The sequence below is a fragment of the Lissotriton vulgaris genome, chromosome 3_1 (genome assembly GCF_964263255.1).
Source record: "Lissotriton vulgaris chromosome 3_1, aLisVul1.2, whole genome shotgun sequence".
NCBI classification, from domain to species: Eukaryota; Metazoa; Chordata; class Amphibia; order Caudata; family Salamandridae; genus Lissotriton; species Lissotriton vulgaris.
The window spans coordinates 1,667,813,989-1,667,834,994 of record NC_141689.1 but is presented as its reverse complement, the minus strand read 5'-3'; the positions used below and the strand labels follow the sequence as shown (position 1 = coordinate 1,667,834,994).

Below are 21,006 nucleotides of genomic sequence, written 5' to 3'. Positions count from 1 at the left end.
GTACTCACTGTTCAGAGTACCAGTTTGCCCCTGGGAAGTGTTGCTTCTCTCAATGAAAATAATGGCTAAGCACCGTATATTGTCCAAAGGTAATCCACTATTTGTCAACGTTCAGTGTGTGCGGGAGGGTGCCACCCCCCTGATCCTGGGTGGACTCAATTATAAACAAGCTGCGACGTCCCAGTCTGGGGACAGCGCCCCCTCTCCGATCTGGAAAAGTTCCTTAGTGAGAGGAATGAATCCATATTACGCAATTATTATGATCCCTTTTAAAAATAGATTCTAAGGGCCAGATGCATCAAAGGGTTTTGCCCATTCTTTGTCTATGGGAAAATGTGTTCATGCATATGGCCCTTAAATTGAACTTCTTGATTTTTGCGAAAAATAAAGCTTGCGTGCTTCTAATAGTTATTGCTGGTTCTTTTATTTTTTCTGCTGTTTTCAACTTTTGGATTGTAGAGAGTCGACGCTGTTCCCAGACTGAGACAGCGCTGCTTCTTTAAGTACCTGTATTATCCTGTAAAATGTATTGCAGTGTAGCAGTGGGGAAAGGTGCAGGCACTCTCTATCTTTCAAATTAAAGAAGTGCAGGTACCCAGTACCGGACAGTTCCTGCCCATTTAAAGCACTGGTTCTGTGCTGTATTGCAGGCAGGTCCAGCAAACCACATGCCTCCTCTCACTTGTTTAATGTTCTCATTTGTGGCTGCTGTTTTTTTTTAATACACTATTATGCTCTAACATGTAGGCTTATATTTATTTGGGATTTCTCAGGTGCAGTGTCCACTACACATGAAACCTCATTTGTGATATACTTGTCTTTGCTTCGATAAGACTCTCAGTGGTCCTGTAGGGCTCCCTTCTTTTTCATAAGAGATCAGAAAACAGTTGCCAAATTGACTTTATATACATTAAACCATGCTTTTTAAAGCCAGCAACTAAACAGACATTTACTATTTTCTGTTTCTGTCTTTTATAAAGGTGAGAGTGGTGGGTGTTACCTGTGCCGCATGCCCATTCCCTTGCTTGAATAACCTACGATTTCCTGTTGTTGTGCTTGATGAATGTAGTCAGATCACAGAACCTGCTTCTCTCCTGCCGATTGCCAGGTAAAGTATATCATTTATTTCCCATTTTGTCTTGGCATATCTATCTCTTTACACTTTATTTAATTTGTGACTAATGCATGCAGAACATTTTTTCCCCCCATGAAATTGTTTTCAGTCATTACTCCCCGGTTTTTGTCGGCGTTTCACCAAAGATACGGCACCATCTTACTCGACGTATTCGTATCAACGTTGGCTCCCGTAGTCTTGCAAATGACTGAAAAAGATAAAAATCTGGTCCAACTGCCCACTCTCAGTAGTACAATTATGATCAATTACTAGAAGAATAATATCCTTCTGCCAACTAATTTCAGATTTATTTTTGTCACTCCTTTTGACGAGTGCGCTATTTTTCATCAAGTTTTTCTCTTTCAATTTTCGTGCAGCTTACATTTATCAGATGGCTTAGAGACCGCCCATTTCTTACCATTGGTTGGCTTCACTTTCACTGTCATTTGCTTGCTTCCTATTGGGCGGTTACAATAGCTTTCCTTCCTCTTTGTGTGTTTGTCTCTCCCCTAAAGAATGGACGCATTCTTGTGTCCTTCTACTGCTAATTTTTTCAGGTTCCACTAAGCACTATGCCAGATTGTGTCTTTTTCAGTGGGATTCTTCATGTACTTCTCCCCCATGTTCCTCCCCTGTCCATATGCTTGCCTCCACCCAATCTCCTTCCTTCTATTGTCTGTATGCTTTCTCCCATCCACCCTCCCTCCCTTCATTTTCCAGGTTAGCTTGCCCCCCAAGCACCTGCCCACCCTTCATTGTCTGTGTTTGCTTCCCCTCAGTCACCTGAAGTACCGAAAATAATTTGTCACCTCCCAATTATAATTACGTTCACAGCCAATCCCGTTCTCATTACCAATAATCAGTCAGTTGGCAGTGTAGAAGATCCGATCATTTATTATAACAAACAAACTCTGCCAGAGGAGCTCCTTGCGACCTTACCCCACGAGGTTCGCCAAGAAGACTACTGGCACACTGTCAGGACATCACATATATACAGTTACATTTGCAGAATCATGACCCAAGATGGAAAAATACAAGCCGGTACAGGTTGGTACAGAAAAGGAAAGGCCATATATGGCACACAAAGCACTCTTGGTTCAGCTCATCCTGAATTAGCAAGGTCGAACGGGTGACTCCTTTCTGCCAGCTCTTGAGACAGTCCGCCCCGCACCCCTCCTGGAATGTGCTTATCAGGCCTCCTTCTGCTACCTACAACCTTGACGGGCCTAACGAGCTGAAACGGCAGTTCTGCAACAGTTGGGTTATTTCTCAGGAGAACAACTTTGGTGCAAGGAATGAATGGGGTCTGCTAAGGTATTACTCGAGCGAAGCCACAAAATGGCGTCGGTCGGGTCAAGTGAATAAAAATGCAGTAAGCGGTGCAAGCTAGAAATCTAAAATACTGCAATACGGATTTATGCTAATGTTTGCGTGCATATGCTAAACCATTTAGATACATCAAGCTAATCCTAAGGTATCGATTATATGCTTTGATTAACCGGAAATCGATTCTGGTTCCTCAAACCCTCCTTTTAGCATGGTGTAGCTAAATACTAAGGCAGACATTAGTCCTCAAAAATGTCCTGATTAATGGCCATCAGTTCGTGAATCTCCTTTTGGAGCATTTGAGTTTTGGCGGGGACTGTGGTAGGCACACACAGTGTCGTAACTCAGGAGGCACAATAAGTGCAGCAGGCTGGGCCACATTGCATCAGGACACAGCAGGTGAAGATGATGCCAGCAGCTCCTCCCAGAATCAATAACAATTTCCATCCCCAAGTGGACAGGAGCCCCCAGAACCAACCCGACAGTGACCAGGACCCATTGTCAGTATGCATTTCAGAGACAATGCGATGAAGCTTCTGAATGGCTAGGTGTACAGAGGGGGCGGAGTCTGGAATATATACGCAGCAAGAAGTGCCGATCACGCGGCACGCCCCGCCTCGATCAGCCAAGATAACGTCCAAAACCATACGGTTTTGGAGCGCAACAAGTCTGGTCGCCTGAAGCTCAACAGTTAAGTTGGCCAGGATGTCAGTAGTTATGTTAATGACATTCTCTACAATCCTGGACAACCTTCTTATTTCTCGGCTATTAAATATTGGTCCCCAGAAAGGCACTAAACCCTTGCTTAAATCTGTGAATTGCTGCAAAGAGGTGTCGGTCTGATCGACTTCGGACTTGATAAGCTGCCTACGTAGTCTATTGGGTACCGCAGAGGGTGTTGGGCCTACAGGGTGTAATTGATGCGTTCTATGATAATCAGATGGTGCTATGTATACGGGTGGGTATAGGAAGGACATATAACAGCGCCCGGCCCAATTACGTGGTAACCAGGTATATGCATTTTCTCCACAGACGAAATACACATTAGGTGGCGTAATCAATGGGGGGCTAATGCGTTTCTTTAGACGATAGGTGTAATTGCAGATGCTGTCTCCAACCTGTATACGGCCTATTCCTTGCACACAGAATACTGAGGAAACATTCAAAATAGGGATGGGTACAATACGGTCTCTTGTGACATTTCGTTCAATAAACAGCTGGAAATATTGAGAAGCATTAAAATGTCTAAAATCATAAAGTTCATCCTGCAACCAAGTATCGTTCATAGCTACCATATACAGCTGCATGCATGCCTGTTTGTTTATTGTTCCCCGTCCCCCATTTCCTGTTCGGACAAAACCATAGTGTGCATCAATATAGTCCATAACCATATTGTGTTCATTAATATCGAAATCCCTGCGATTCTCACCCAAGTGACGGTATATAGCAGAGAACAATTTGAACCAAGCCTTGCAGCTACCTAGATAGGACAAGGGTAGCGAGAGAAACAGATCGTGGTTATGCACTACAGATGGCAGAAGGCCACAAACCCAGCAATCAGTGGTGGTGGTAACACTGTGTGCTTGATGAAGCATTTCAACAAATACATTTTTAGCATAGGTCTGGCGATGTCGTTCTTTGTGGGGTGCTAAAGTGTACAGTAAATGCTCAGAGGGAACAGCGGTGGTTGGTAGAAATTTCTGCAAAGGGTGTTGATGTTCTAGGTAGATAAACAAGCTCATAAACACAGTAATTATAACAGCTATAACCACTACAAATGCTACTTTGACCTTCGTGGTCCACGTGGAAAACATAGGCTCATAAAAAGGTACGTATCGTGGTGCAATTGGAAATTCTTCTTCTAAAACAGTGCGGCCAAAAGTGTACATTTCTAGCTAAAAGTCTAAAAATAAACTCGGGCCTAGCAGTCCGTCCTGCCAGAGGGTTCTTCTTCTCCCTGTGTCCGTCAGAGTCTCACAGGCAGACTCCTATCGTTCATCATAGGAAAACCAAATGGTGATCAGAATTTATTTCGTTGTACAACCTGGCCATTTGTAGAGATCAGTCTTTCTTGCTGAACAGAGCACAATCATCAAAGTTCCAGCTCTCAACTAGTTCAGTCCAGTGTCTCGCTCAGCACCTGAGACCTGTAAACTAGCAAACCCTGTCTATTCAATCGAGTCTTTCCTTATCTCCTAGCAGTGAGGTCTGAGGTACCGTGACTTTTCCTCGGCCGCAGGTTGTATCGCACATGGCCCGGGACTTCCTGATCAGGGAATAGTACAGCAGGTACTATTTTGGCACGAGAAGTTTCGCTCGCCGGGTTACTCAAAACAGGATTCAAAGCAATTGCAGGCTTAGCCGAGACCAATTTATCTGATCTCGTCACTCCCTCCTCTTGCCTTCGCTCAATCTCACAGGCGTCAGGGAAGGGTACGAATGCAGCAGCTCTCTCACTTTCCTGCGTCAAAATTCCCCCAGGGCGTTGCTGATCATTTGGAAGTGGAAGTGGCAGTTTCTTCAGATGGGAGACATGTATCCAGTGCTTTCTCCCATCCACTTTAACCGCCGTCCGGGTGGCCAGGAGAATTTGTCGTGGCTCGGACCACCTCGGAACCAAGCTGGTGTCACGGTCAAATTTCTTGACTAGAACCCACTGGCCGGGTTGTAGTCGGTGTCCGGGGCCCTCTGGCAGCGGCTGCAATACGGAGGCTACCTGCTGATGAATAGAATGAAGGTCTTTAGTCAAAGCATAAAGGTAATCGATCAACATAGGATATTCAATGTCTGAAAAAGATCGTGGCCTGGGTACCCCCCATATGTTTGCGGGCCTGCCAAAGATTATTTCATACGGGGAAAGACCAGACCGGGAGTGTGGGGTAACGCGTAGTGACATAAGGGCTAAAGGCAAGGTGTCAGGCCATTTCAACCCCGTGCTTTCCTGAATCTTGGCCATCTTCAATTTGAGAATACCGTTATATTTCTCCACGAGCCCTGCTGATTGTGGATGCCGGGCAGCGTGGAACTTTTGTTTAATCTGTAGGCCCTCACAGATATGCTTGACAAGGGCCCCATGGAAATGCCCCCCATTGTCCGACCAGATCAAACGGGGCAAACCATAGCGAGGTACAAATTCCTTAAGAAGGGCCTTTGCTGTGGCCATTGCAGTGTTGTCTTTAGTAGGGTAGGCCTCAACCCATTTGCTGAAGGCGCAAACCACCACCAGGACGTATTTCAAGTTGTTGACAGGCTCCATATGAATGTAATCCATCTGGAGTACCTCAAAAGGCAGCGCTGGGGGTGCAAAATTTCCACTTAGAACACTTTCTCCCTTCCCCGGATTGTGTTGTAAGCAGACCATGCAGTATTGGACCAACCGGACAGCCGTCCTTTGGATGTTCGAGTTGTTCCAAACTGGGTCCAGGAGCCCGCAGATACCTTTCGGTCCTATGTGTGCAGGACCGTGCGCCATAGTCACAACGGCCTGCACTAGTGCGTTGTGCAGTAACCACCTCTGCTTCTCTGTTAGATCAACCCAACAATTATTCTCATCCAGTCTTCCAACCTCCTTTTCCCATCTCTCTAATTCTGCAGGGGTAGCTTCCTTCTGCAATACTCTCACACTTTCCATGGTGTTATCAAACAGTTCAGATTCCTCCACCCATCTTGCGGAGGAGTTTACAAACATAGTTGACATTGGGGACTGCGCAGTCTGTTTGGCCACCTGATCGGCGAAAGCATTCCCCTCCCCCACCTCATCCACTATTACCTTGTGTGCGCTGCATTTAATGATAGCTAATTTCTTGGGTAGGGTGAGGGCATCTAGCAGCCGCAGAACCAGGGGACCATTCTGTATTTTCTGTCCATGGGAAGTAAGGAAACCCCTCTCCCTCCACAGCCGCCCAAAACTATGGGCCACGCCGAAGGCGTATTGGCTGTCTGTGTAAATGTTGACTTCGAGTCCCTCACTCAGCTCGCAGGCTCGCAGTAAGGCCATAAGTTCAGCAGCCTGGGCTGACCGGTGAGGTACTCGGAATGTTTCGACTACTGTTTTCAAAGTCGTAATTGCATATGCAGCTGTTGTTGTTCCATCTGCTAGCTTAAAACAAGACCCATCCACAAATAACTCACCTTGAGGGTCAGGTAGAGGAGTGTCAGTAAGGTCGACCCTGCCCTTAGTTTCTTCTTCAGTGCGATAAATGCAATCATGTGGGTCGTTAGTAAGTTCACTCGTAGGGAGTGGTAGCAGTGTGGCAGGATTCAATGTTGCACATCGAGTGATCGTGATATGTGGTGCAAACAACGTCAGCTCATATCCAGTGAGGCGTGCACTTGTAAGATGCTGTGTTTTTGTTTTGTTTAGCAATGTGTCCACAGCATGCGGCACCATCACCGTCAAATTAGAATTTAGAACGAGTCCTTCCGACTGCCGGATCGCCACTGCAACAGCTGCTGTGGCTCTCAGACAGCTAGGAAGTGCTCTGGCGACATTATCCAGTGTGGCTGACAGATAAGCGCAAGGTCTTTGCTTACCACCAAAGACCTGCGTTAACACCGACAGTGAGCAACCATCGACCTCATGCACATATAGTACAAAAGGTTTACGGTAGTCAGGAGTGCCCAAGACAGGAGCAGAACATAAAGCAGTTTTTAAAGCGTCAAAAGAGTGCTGACATTCATCCGTCCAGGGAAGGGGTTCATGCACGTCCTTAGTAGTCAGATGCAGCAGAGGTTTAGCAAGAAGGGAAAAGTTAGGTATCCATTGACGACAGTAAGAGGTAATGCCAAGAAAAGCGTGAACTTCACGTTGCGTGCAAGGAACAGAATTTTAGAAATAGTAGTACTACGTTCAGGTGTTATTCGTCTACCCTCCTTCGATAGTAGATGACCGAGGTAGGTCACCTCCTGTCGACAGTATTGGAATTTGGACAAAGAGACCTTGTTCCCTTTAGCAGCTAAATGATGCAACAATCCTCCGTATCCGAGGCAATGAGCAAGTTATCCACATATTGCAAAAGGACATTGCATTCAGGTAGGTCCAGATCGTCTAGCAAAGCCTTAAGGGCTTGGCTGTATATACTCGGACTCTCAGTATAGCCTTGAGGTGCGCAACAGAAGCGGAAGCTTCGTCCAGATAACCAGAATCCGTAGATCTGTCTGCTATCAGGATGGATAGGGATGCTAAAGAAAGCATTTTTGAGGTCTATGACCGAAAAGTACTGTGCAGTCGGATGAATCATTGTGAGGATCGTGGTGATGTCTGTCACCACGGGATACTGTGGTACCACAATTTTGTTAACAGCTCTAAGGTCAATCACAAACCGGTAAGCAGCACCCTGCTCACCGGAATCAGAATTCCTTTTCAGAATCGGGAGAATCGGGCTATTGCAAATATTAGCAGCTGTTTCCTCCACCACCCCTTTGTCAATCAGATCTTGGATTATAGACAGCAAAGCCCGTTCTCCCGCTGGTGCTATTTTGTATTGCGGGATGCGTGGCATTTTTGCACCTTGTTTCAATGTAATGTGAACCGGGGGAATATCCAACTTACCCACATCAGCATCCCCCGTTGCCCAAAGCGTGGCGGGTATGCCATCAAACTCTGGGGGAAGGGGTTCGTTTTTAGCAGAACATTGTTTCCTGTGGTCAGCGTAGGGTTGAATCGTTAAATAAACCCCATCAGCAGAGCAATGTATTGTTGCGTTTAATTTCTTCAGCATGTCTAAACCCAGCAAATTTTCCCCACAATGTGAGGTCAGCAAAAGAGGAGTGTCAACAGTGGCAGGACCGATCATGAAAGGGAGAGGTTTGGAGATGGGACTAACAACTGGGACTCCCGAGAATCCCACTGAGACATTATTTTGCCCGGACAGAGCCGCCCCTGGAACCAATGATCGAGCAACAGAACTATTCATTGCTCCTGTGTCAATTAGGAAATTCTCAGAAGTCCCCATCACTTCCCCTTTTACATAAGGTCCCTTTTGATTGACCGGGATCGATACTTGGCCCCTACTCTGTCCCTGGCTGTCCTATGCATGTACGTACGTGTCTTGATCTTCATATTCGTAATCATCGTGATAGTACTGTCTGCCTTGGTGACCATCAAAATGGTTTCTTTCAGACTTGCCTGATCCCTCTTCTCTGCGCATATCACTCCGATCGGGGCCGCCTCCTCCTCGCCCTCGGCCTCGGACTGCGCCGTTCTGGGCGAGCAACAACGGACACTGTGCTTTCCAGTGCCCCTCCTCTCTACAGTAGGAACACTGATTTGGACCACAGTCGGAGCCCCACCCGTGCCTCGGCCTGCACCCGCCCCTCTGGATATCGTTCCTCTGCCTCCTCTCCCCCCTCCTTGTCCCCGGACTACCTGCTGCAGTAATACGCGTGTTTTAAGATCTTTCGCCTTTTTCTCCACCTTCTCTTTACTGTCATCTTCCATATGTTCATAGTACTGAGCCATGCTTAGAATTACAGAAGGTGTAGAGGTGGTCCAGGTACTTTCCGCCGCCTCTAGTCGTGCAGAAATTTCGGGAGCCAGGTTCGTAACGAATCTGTTCACGAACAATCTAGTTCCACCTTCTGTTGCCAAATCCTGTCCGCTAAAATCAATAAAGACTTCTTCGAACCTAGTGAAGAAGTCGGACACACTTTCATCCTTTTTCTGTCCGCAAGCAGTCAACTTATCCCAATCAACCTTTCTTGGCGGTATCAGAGTATGCATAAAGGTAATAATTTTGTCTGGCAAAGACGTTATTTCAACCCTTGATTTGTCTCCCGGTTTGCGATCTCGATCCCACCCTTTTAAGTCATGCCATGTCCCCCCTAGTTCAGCGTGGTCAGAGTCGTGCACCTGCCGCCATATATCAACAGGCACAAGTAACCCAAAGAATAGTTCAACATCTGCTAATGTCATTACGGCAGAAGCCGCCGCTTCGGTCAGTTCTTTATAGTAGGCGGTGGGATTCTTTCGGGGGTCGGGCAGTTGGGATTTCAGAGCGAGGACCTCGCTCCTTTTCCAGGGAGTGTATACCCATTGTTCCTGGAACCGGGCATCTATCCGTGCCCCTGTAATCTGTTGTTGGTCATCGCGTAGTTCGGGAACTTCGGGATGATAAATGGGATGGACCTCTCGCATAGGATGCTGTGAAGTCCACTGAGGGCTCTTTAAGAATAGCCTATCTCGATACTGGACCAGGGTGACTACATTTTTGTATACTTCCTCTGGGGTCAGATGAAATCTATGGGTCCAGTCCCTAATGTCGTACAGTATCTGAGGAGCGGTCCCATTATCGAAGCTGACCTCCCAAGACCCGATGAGGGCATTAGACATCTGGAATAACACATGTTCCTGTATTACTGGTTCTAAATCCTTTACTGTACTCCATATGTCAGTCACGGTATACACGTCACTCCTGATCCATCTGATAGCCTGATCTGCCAACTTTTCCTTTTCACCATATGCCACAGATGATCTAGTAAATAGCCTTTTACCATCTAACCCTCCGGACGCTCCTCTCGGAGTCTGTTCCGCCGTGCCGGGGTGGTGCCGGCCGACTGAGACACCCATGCGGGGCTCGGGATGCTTAGTTGCACACGAGGGGATGTTAGAGTCTGCCCAGAATCTGGGACAAGAGTAGCCAGGTCCCTTGTAGAAGGGAGCGGAACGCCGGCTTCCCGTCTAGGGGTGACAGAGCCTCGTTCCTCTGGCGCTGATGCTTGCGGAGCTGCCACTGTTTGAACAGGGATCGCGGGGTATACACGCTGCGGGGCGTATGGTGGAGGGGGTCTTTTATCTAGCAGATCCTCAATTTCGTCTTCGGCTTCGTTTCGTGTTACATAGCATTTATCCACTTGCAACTTAAATTGTCTATCTGCCATTTCAATGTTCTTTTCTATCCTATTTTGTCATGTGCAATAGCTTTCTGGGTTATAGTCTGCCCTTGCTGTATCTTCAGAAGTTTTTCTGACCTGATACGCCTTCTCTTCGCCTCTTTCTGCCATTTGTTAAGGGTGTCAAACATAGCCTGTCGGCTACGTTTAACAAAGAGACGCTCTTGTAAATACTGAATCTTTTTCTCATCAAAAGATCCAGTTTTTGGCCACTGTAGTTCATCATTATCTTTTGTATATTTGTGCCATAAGGAATTAAAAAGAAGGGGGCCGATACCGTGCTTGCAATACATATCATGGCTGGGTGTTCCCTCCGGAGGAGCTGGCTGACTTTCATCTAGCCTCATGCTTTCACGGTGGAAACAGCCAAAGCATAATTTGCTAAAGCAAGGCATTTCTTTTCTCTATTTTACTCGAGCTGAAAAGGAATCGGGTGTTATTATTCACAAAATAACAGAATCAAGTGTCATCAATCACAACTTTCTCATTCACATGGCCATGTCTTCATTCAAAATCACCCTTACGTTGCATGACAAACCTCCAATTTGACATAAAAATGAAACCACAAAACGTACCAACGGTAAAACACAGATATTTGCAAACAAGAGGTGGAGCCCGTCGACTCCCACCTATGGAGAACTCTTTTCCCAATATCCAAAGGCTGCAAAGAACACTTTCCGACAACAGTCTTGTCATTAGACTGCCTGGAGATAGCTACACAGGTTTTAAACCACAGACCAACCTACAGGCCATCCAACAGTATTCATGGTTCACCTCCCGGATTATGCTGGCTAAGCCCGCTTTTTCAAGCGCCGCTCCAGATCTGTCCGAGTGCTACCTAATCACAACTATCGGCGTACCTGAGAACAGTCCGGCCGAGCGAGAACCGCAGTTCCCCAAAGGCGTATAGTCTCTATCTCCAGTGCTTGTACACAAAGCAAACAAAAGGCATCTGCACGTGCAATTTCACCATTGCCCCGTCAGACCCTCTATTCAGAGTTTCTCCGTGACCATAGGTCACCAAATGCTAAGTACCAATTCCGGAACCGTAAACACAATCCAACACAGAACAAGACAAAACACTCACCTGGTGCACCCAGGTCTGATTGCACGTTCTCCACTGCCAACTCTTGCCAGGCCAACGTGGCTGGTTCTCGGGTCACACCCGAAGGACTCCGGCGTGGGGCTAATAGCAGCTGAGGTCCTCGAGATCGGGGGAACGGAGCAAACCCCGAATTCTCGTTAGTCTATTCTGCGACCCCCCCCCCCATCGGGAGCACCCCTTTTCAATGTCCCTTTTAATCTGAAATACAGAGGGACGACCCCAACGCGGAGTCCCGGCGGAGTTGCCAACTGAAGTACCGAAAATAATTTGTCACCTCCCAATTATAATTACGTTCACAACCAATCCCGTTCTCATTACCAATAATCAGTCAGTTGGCAGTGTAGAAGGTCCGATCATTTATTATAACAAACAAACTCTGCCAGAGGAGCTCCTTGCGACCTAACCCCACGAGGTTCGCCAAGAAGACTGCTGGCACACTGTCAGGACATCACATATATACAGTTACATTTGCAGAATCGTGACCCAAGATGGAAAAATACAAGCCAGTACAGGTTGGTACAGAAAAGGAAAGGCCATATATGGCACACAAAGCACTCTTGGTTCAGCTCATCCTGAATTAGCAAGGTCGAACGGGTGACTCCCTTCTGCCAGCTCTTGAGACAGTCCGCCCGCACCCCTCCCGGAATGTGCTTATCAGGCCTCCTTCTGCTACCTACAACCTTGACGGCCTAACGAGCTGAAACAGCAGTTCTGCAACAGTTGGGTTATTTCTCAGGAGAACAACTTTGGTGCAAGGAATGAATGGGGTCTGCTAAGGTATTACTCGAGCGAGGCCACAAAATGGCGTCGGTCGGGTCAAGTGAATAAAAATGCAGTAAGCGGTGCAAGCTAGAAATCTAAAATACTGCAATACGGATTTATGCTAATGTTTGCGTGCATATGCTAAACCATTTAGATACATCAAGCTAATCCTAAGGTATCGATTATATGCTTTGATTAACCGGAAATCGATTCCGGTTCCTCACACCCTTTGTTCCTACATTAATTTAATTTATTTTAAAGGGATCTTATCATGCGCAAACATAGCCCAATGGGCGTCAAGGCGCCTAGTTAGTTTTTCGTGTCGGGTTGCACCAAAATGTCCTGTTTCCCTCTGTTCATTGTCCATGTTGGCTTGCCTCCATTCATTCATTGTCCATGTTGGCTTGCCCTGAACGGCCCTCCCTCCCTCCGTTGTTCATATTGGATTGCTCCCACTGTCCCTCCCTTTGTCCATTGTTAATTTTGGCTTACCTCCACCCTACCTCCCCCACCTTCCTTTGTCCGTGTTGGCTTACCCCACTCGCCCTCCCTCCTTCTGTTTTGGTGGCTAGGCCCTTCCTTCCCTTCCCCCATTTTATGTCCATGTTGCTCTGCCACTACCCACCTTGGCATTTGGCATGTACTTTGATGTTATTCTTTTACTTGTTGTGTTAACGTTATATACTTTGTCAGTGTGGGTTTATATATGTTTGTATGCATTGGTTTTGCAGCCCTGAAGAAGTCCAGTGTGTTGGACGAACTTCGTTGGCTGTCTGATTATCAAGTATTCAAAAGAACTTTTGAAACGACATATAGAATAAAATGAAGATCTATACATAAATTGGAAACCCTTCCTTTTGGATTGTTTTATTTTTGCCTATAGACAATATTTGGTGCACCCTATTGTATGTTTATATTTGTTAGTCCTTTTGAACTGGACCACACCTTGACAGCGGGTGTTGTTAGTGAGTGCGCATCCTGGTTACACTTTATATTTGAATACTTACGGATATACGATAAGGTGCGTTCTGTGCTAGGGGTCCGCTGTCATGCTTTTGTTTTAGCTACCAGCTTTTCCTCCCTCCTTTGTTGCATCCCTCCCTTTGTTGTTTGTTTTAGCCCTTCCTCGCCCACCTTCTCTCCATTTTCCATGTGGGACTCCCTTACCCTCCCTCCATAGTCTGCGTTGGCCCACCCCCCACCTGCCACAACAAACGTGCTATGATGCGGACACTGCTGGCCACATGATAGCACCTTTTTTCCCCTCCAGTCCCTCGTGTTGACTTCCCCCGCCCTCTTTCCCACCAGCAAAGAAAAAGCACTAAATGGCCATGTCATAATGTGTTTTTTTTCAGCCATGCTCCACAGCAGCCACACCACTGTACAACATGGATAAAAAAAATTGACAAAGCCAATACCTCTTGTAGGCAAGACTCATTTGCTTGCTCCTTATTTGATGGCTTGTCTTGTCCATCTTGTGTTTGTCCTTCCTCTGGAGCATTGCCTCTTTACTTGTGTTCTTTCCTTGCTTACTTTTAGGGAACTAATTTTTTGATTTTTTTTGTTTTGTTTAGGCACTCTACAAGAATGCATATATTTTCCAGCTGTCTCTCCTTGTGTGCTTCTCTTTTCCCTCCCTCTCCGTGTTGCGCTCTTCTATCCGTCTGCTTTCACATGTGCTGCTCTCTCTCAGTTCTTTTTGCTTAAGCACTCCAACACTACAGGTTTCCAGCTTCCTATCCTGTGCGCTTCCATCCTCCCTCTCACTTGGTGTTGCTCTGTCTCGTTCTTCTCTACACCTAAGCATTTCTCTCTCTCACCTGTGTGCTTCTGTGATATTCTTTCCATTTTATTCTTCACCACTTCGTCAGCTGTTTTTCCACTTTTTCTCCCAACCTCTCTTTCCTTACCCTCAACCCCCTCCACAACACCTGTGGTACTTTTTATTTTTGTATTGTTTAAAGGCACTGATCTAATTGGCATAATTCATCTGGAATTGGTAAATACGCGCTCCAGTCAAATGGCACGACCCCATCCTGGCTATTTTTTTGTTTTGATGATACTAAACAGTGTACGGAAGCTGTACAGCACTGCCAAAGCAATTTCCCAAGCCAGTAGGTCCCAAAGGCGAGACCTATAGACTTATTCAATCCTTGTGATGGCAATGTCTAGCAGATCAGATCTAATTGGTGCCTATATGTCCTTAGGTCCGGTGTCCCCGGGGAGAATGTTGCAGTGTGTTTCCCATTAATATTGCATGTCAACACGCTATTCAGTCAGTTATTAACCCCTTCGATGCTTGGACGGAACCATGCCGTCATGAGTCACGTTTGGGCTGTGCTCATGACGGCATGGTTCCGTCACGACCACGCCCGTTATTGGAATATCCAGCACCGGGCTGGAATTCCTGCCGCAGGCAAGGTTTTAACAGTAGGCGTTGGGCCTTTCATCCAGTATATGGCTAATTCCCTCTTTGCCAATATTAGAAGGACCACTGTTAAGCATTTTATATGTGTGGGAACATCTGTGATATATCCAAGAAAGGCTATTATTGAATAATTTGGCATTGCTACTTCTATACCCTTCGATCTCAAGTCTATTGCTTCATGCCAGAATCTGAACATGAGAGGGCTGGTCCAGGCCAAGTACATTAATCCAGCTTCAGGGATGTGACATTGGCTACACTCCTTTTTTATTGTCCAGTCCATATTGTCTAGTTTTGCATGAGTAAAATATAACCTGTACAGGAATTTTAAGTGAAGTAGTTTGTATCTGTAATTCATAGATACTGTGACTGTGCACAGAAATGTGACCATATATGTGTTGCTCGTTGATCTCCCAAATCAGTTACCCATTTTTACACAGCTGGTATATTCACAGAAAGCCTGGTTTCATTGGCCTTTTTGTACAATTTGGGGGTTCTTTCACGAATTCTCTGTATAGGACTTTTACACGGTGTTTCAGTCTAAGGTATATAAACATTTCTCAGGTGTCTGAAGCGTCTCTGTCATTAAAATAATTCTCAGATATAAATATTTTGTCTTGAAATAAATTCTGTATGGCGCTTATGTTTAACTTGGTTAGTATTTCTCTAACTGTACATTTTTTGAATAGTGGCTGAGCAGGATTGTTAAATGGGGGCAGTAGGTGTGTTTAATTAAACCATCTTGTATACCCAGTATTTCCAAACTCTATTGATTGAGGCCACAGAATCAGTTCTGGGTCTGTTGTTTTGATGGGCATGGACAGACAAGTTAGAATATTCCCTTTGGCGGCAATACTATGGGGCATAAGAGGGGAAGGTAGATACTTGTATATTGCATAAAAAGCTTACATTGCTAAGTAGTATTTCTCTGGATCAAGGACGGAGAACCCCACCTTTTTCGAAGGATAGTGTCATATAATAGTGTTGTATACTTCTCATATCAATCTGACTTGTTTCGCAGCCCACACAATTCAGTAGATAAATGTGCATATTGTGGCGAAGAAAGTCTGTGGTAGCAGTATAGGTGTGTTATCGAATAAAGAAAGACACCCGGGTAGGATTATCTTTTTGATGAATGATACCCTCCAGTCAGGGAAAGAAGAAGTTGAATCCAGTGTTCTATTAGTGTGTGCATTTTATCGAGGGTAGGGCTGTAATGGTTCCATAGCACTATTTCTCTATCCTTGTGTATTTTAACACCTAAAAATCTGATAGACTCACCACAAGAGCCAAGCGGAGATTCCAGATATATTTGTTGTGTATAAGTTGTTATGTGGAAGATTTTGGATTTACTCCAATTAATATTCATTCTGGACTATAGACTGAATTTTATAATTTCACGGATCACCAGATAAATTATTCTCTGGGTGTTTAAGGAGTGACAGGACACCCTCTGTGTACACAGACACTATTAATCTTCGGTTTCTGAAAGAGTCTCCTCTGTGCCAGTGCCATTCTCCTAACCTACGTCCCAGTGGCTCCTTTACTATGGCGAATAGTATAGGTTAAAGAGGGCTGCCCTATCTGTGCCCTTGATGAGTGTCATCTGTTGGGATAGTTGGTTATTGATCATGATGCATTCTCTAGTAGAGCTTGTATCAAACAGGGTTGTTAAACTTGGGAAATATTCATCAAAGCCCAGTCTACTTAGTAATGTTTTCAGAAAAGGCCATTCTAGAGAATCAAAGAACTTTCAAGCATCTATGAAATATTACAGACACCATGACGGAGGACCCCCCTAATATGGTAGGGGCTCAATTTCTTTCTTGATAGTCCAGTGCTGCCAAATGCCAGGATAGCTGAATGAAAAGACTGCGTAGTCTTGATTACAACTCATGCTTCTTTCCACCACACTACACTTCTGTCAATGTATCTAACTCCCACAGGTCATATTTCATCCCTGCTTTCAGCTTCTGTGGCTGTTTTTCGATCTTTCTCTACCTTCATCTTTCTCCCTTTGTCGCTGTTTTATTGTCTTTCTGTTGGAAATGACCAAATTGTGCGTGAAAATGACCTAGATATTTTGCATTCTCCGTCCCGTTTTTTCTGTCCCCGTTATTGTTGCCTTTAGGACTCTGCGCACTTTACTTCTGCTAACCAGTGTTAAAGTGTTTATGCTCTCCCTTTTAAACATGATAAAGCTGGTATACACCTGATTCGTACATTTAATTCACTTACAAGTGTCTAGTATATGGTACTAAACGTACCCAGAGACTATACATTAAGGGCCCGATGTAGGTAGGCCGTTACCGATCGGTAACGGCCGAAAATACCGATTTTTGGCCCTTACTGATCGGTAAACAGCCATCGAGATGTAGGGCAATGAAAAAACTCAAAATCGGAGCGAAAACCGAATCGGAATGAGTACCGAATGGGAAAGAATCCGATACGTACATACCGAAAATCGGATATGTAACGAATCGGTAATACACCGAATCGGATTCAAATACCGATTCGGTCCACGTTCCGAATCGTTAGTGACACCGATTCGGAAATTATCCGAATCGGTCCACGTACCGAATCGGTAGTGACACCGATTCGGAAATTATCCGATTCGGTCCACGTACCGAATCGGTAGTGACACCGATTCGGAAATTAACCGATTCGGTCCACGTACCGAATCGGTAGTGACACCGATTCGGAAATTAACCGATTCGGTCCATGTACCGAATCGGTAGATGAACCGAATCGGACATAAGCCGAATCGGAGAACCTACCGAATCGGTAGAATCACCGATCGGGAAATTCCCCGATTCGGACAGATGGGGAGATGTAGGGAGGCACAGAAACTCCGATTTCGGCTCAAAATCGGTAGAAATCACTCGGTATTTACCATGGATTACAATCAGGTGGTAACCAACTCCAACCCATAAAAACAGCCCCAAAATGCATTGCAACTTGCAGGATGGCAGCTTTTTATGTCATTGCGAGGCGGCTACGGCTACAGCAGGAAGGACAGAGGGAATGGCTAAGAAATGAACAGGTCTACAGACAGAGGATAACCCTGTTCATGCTCACTGAGGCTGAGATCCTACAGAGATACAGGCTGGACTCTGACACCATACTTGAGCTCATCAGGGACCTCAAACCATTGTTGGACCACCCCACCCCAAGGGCACACGCCATCCCAGCACACGTCCAGGTGCTATGCAGCCTACACCTGCTGGCGTCTGGCAGCTATCAAAGTGGAGTTGCAGCGGCAGGAGGAGTGACCCAGAGCAGCCTGTCAAGGTTCTTCCACACATTCCTTGACGCCATGATAGACAGGATGGACCAATACATCTCGTTCCCTGCAACCCACGCAGAACTGCTACAAACCAAAGCTGACTTCTACCAGATGGCACAATTCCCCCAAATCATTGGCTGCATAGATGGCACGCACATTCCGATATGCCCACCAGCGGACACAGAATACATATACCGCAATCGGAAATCTACACACACCATCAACGTGCAGGTGATCTGCAATGCGAAGTGCACCATCACAGACCTGGTAGCAAAATTTCCAGGGAGTACCCATGACTCCTATATTTTCCAACAGAGCGGCATCTATGCACGGCTGATGGCTGGCGAATTTGGTGAAGGATACCTCCTAGGTGAGACACATCATCAGACCCCCATAACACACAGTAGCTAGGTGGAATACATGTATGCATGTGTGTAATGTTACCCCTTTCTCTTCCAGGCGAAAGTGCATATGCCCTCCGGTCATTCATACTCACCCCCTACCTCAACCCCTCCACACCCAGCCAAAGGAGGTATAACCGGGCCCACATACGCACAAGGAATGTTGTCGAACGGACCTTTGGCATATGGAAAAGTAGATTCAGATGCCTGCACAAGAGTGGAGGTGCAAGGCAGTATACCCCCATCACCTGCTGCAAGATCATAGCTGTATGTGCAATGTTACACAACCTTGCGGTGAAGAAGGGCACTGAGGTGGAGTTGTCTGACTACGAGGACCATGACGACGACGAAGCTGTGCCCCTGACACAGCCAGCTGGGGTGTGTACGCCAAGTGATGGCAGATACAGACGTGAGGAGATTACTGAAAACTATTTCTGAGTGAGTACAGATGCAAAGACAGCTAAATGGTTGTTGTGAAAAAACAATTTTTAATACTGTTGCAACACAGTTACTGCACTGATGTGCAACAAAAAAATGGTGTAATGGAAAACAAAACAAAAGTCCAAGGTCCAGGTTGCCTCACCCGCCCTTGCAAGGCTATTTCTTTGACCGCTTGGCAGCCCCACTGGGGTGTCCCTCAGCCCCCTCTGAATGACCAGCGGCATCTGCGGAGCGCCTGCTGCTCCTGCGTGGCTCAGACGCAGCGCTGGCCGGGCTGCTGCGGCTGCTGCTGTCCCCAGCATCCCCCAGGTCCAGGGCAGGATTTGTGGCAGTGTTCGAGATGATCATGGCCTCCATTGCAGTCGTGATGCGGGCCATTCCCCTTGTGAGCTCTGCCGTATTTTGACTGAGGCTAGACTCCATGTTTGTGCTGCGCTGGCAGAGTTGTGCCGTTGCGGCAGCAAGGCGGCTCATGGAGCGGTTCAGCACCCGGGCATCCCGCCTGCGCACCAGCTCATGCTCCTCCTGTCTGCTACATGATTGGGTTATGGCAGTGGTTAGCCTGCCTAAACCTGCTGCCACCTCCTTGTTTGATTCCACGAAGGCCTGAAATCCCTTTACCATTTCTCCCATCTGCAGGTTGTGCTGCAGGAGCTGGCGTTGGCAGGCCATCATGGGTTTTGCCTGCTGCCTTTGTATCTTGACCATCTTTCCCTCGAGGCCCAGGAAGACACTGCCCTCCCGTGCTGGTGCAGCAGTGGTGGTGATGGCACGGCGCCGGGTACTGCTGCTGCCGGCCTGCTGAGTGGGCTGGGGTGCCACTGGTGGGGGTGTGGTGCTGGCCGGGCCCTGAGCCCCTGCTCCCAGGACAGGTTGTACTGGTGCCAAAGCCATGGTTGTGGCAGAAGCTGGTGTAGGTGGAAGGAGGTCCCTTGTCGGGGAGTTCTCTGGGGAGAACTGCAAGGGGGGTGTGCTGGACATTTGTGGGGAGTGCAGTGCTTCAAAGTCTATCACCAGGTCTCCCTCCATACCAAGCCCTAGGGTGTTTACGTCCTCCTCCTCCTCGGCAGCCTGGCTGGTGCTCGGCCCTGCGAGTGCAGTGTCAGATGGTGCTGCTGCCTCTGTTGACATAGTTTGTCCGCCTGATGGTGCCCCTAGGTACAAAGAAGCATTTGTAAATTGAGTGCCGATGTATTACAGTCAGTACAATTAAAGCATTCCACATGTCCTTGCATCTCCTTAGACTGTGTTCCACTGTTTCCTGTCTTGTGATTCTGCACTGCCATAGTTTGCTAACTTCTGCTGACTACATGTACCATGATGCTTGTCTCTTGTATGTTGGTTACAGTACTGTGCTGGGGTTTGCCTATGCATTGTGTCTAATGGGGAGGTGTCTGGTAGGGTGTGTCATGATGCGCATGCTTCTTACCTGTAGCTGTAGCTCTGGCTGAGCTGTCCAGGGTCCCAATTCCAGTAACACTCTCCCTCTCAATGGTGGTGGAGACCATTTCCTCGAGGTCTGTGAGGGGTGGCGCCGGGTTCCTGCCTCCACCAGTGCCTCCAGCCTGCCTCTGGATCTCTGCCATCTTCCTTTTTGTGAGGCTGCGGATGTCATAGAATCGCTTCTTGAGCTCATCCAGGGACCTGGGGGTGACACCCACAGCATTCACCTTTTGGGCGATTTCGCTCCAGATCCTCCTCTTGGTGCTGTCTGGCACATTGAGGGACAGCTTTCCAAATAGCTGGCGGTGCACCCTCACCACCTCCTCAACCAACACCTGCAGCTCGGTGGTGCTGAACTTAGGCTTCCTCTTCTGGGAGGACTTCTGGCTCTCGCTCTGGTTTGCCATCTTCTTCACTACAGTTCACAACCTCCTACTCCCACTGCTGCTAACTGTGAGTGTTCAGCTCAGGCTGGCTCTCCAGAAACTTCTTAATTAGCTGCACCTGCCAGGGTTGCCACTCCCTGTTTGGGTGGGGGAGGGGGAGCCACCTCATTGGCTGAATCGGCTTTTGCCGAATCGGCTTTTACCGAATCGGATATTACCGAATCGGTAAAATCCGATTCGGTATTATCCGAATCGGATTTTACCGATTCGGTGTCTTGAATGCATTCCTATGGGCTTTTTGGCCATGGGTGTGTTTTCATAGCTACGATTCAATAATTGCCGAATCGGATTTTACCGATTCGGCTATTTCCGATTCGGTGTTAGCCGATTCGGTACTTTCCGATTCGGTGTTAGCCGATTCGGTACT

General features: G+C 46.9%; 1 protein-coding gene across 1 annotated transcript in view; it reads left to right on the top strand.

The window, feature by feature from the left end:
• The window catches only part of ZGRF1 (zinc finger GRF-type containing 1), a 289,898-nt gene that overhangs the window by 137,467 nt on the left and 131,425 nt on the right, over positions 1-21,006 (top strand). The window contains exon 8 of the mRNA XM_086963269.1: positions 981-1,108. Coding sequence (XP_086819395.1) covers positions 981-1,108 — 128 coding nt within the window. The remainder of the gene's footprint in view (positions 1-980; positions 1,109-21,006) is intronic.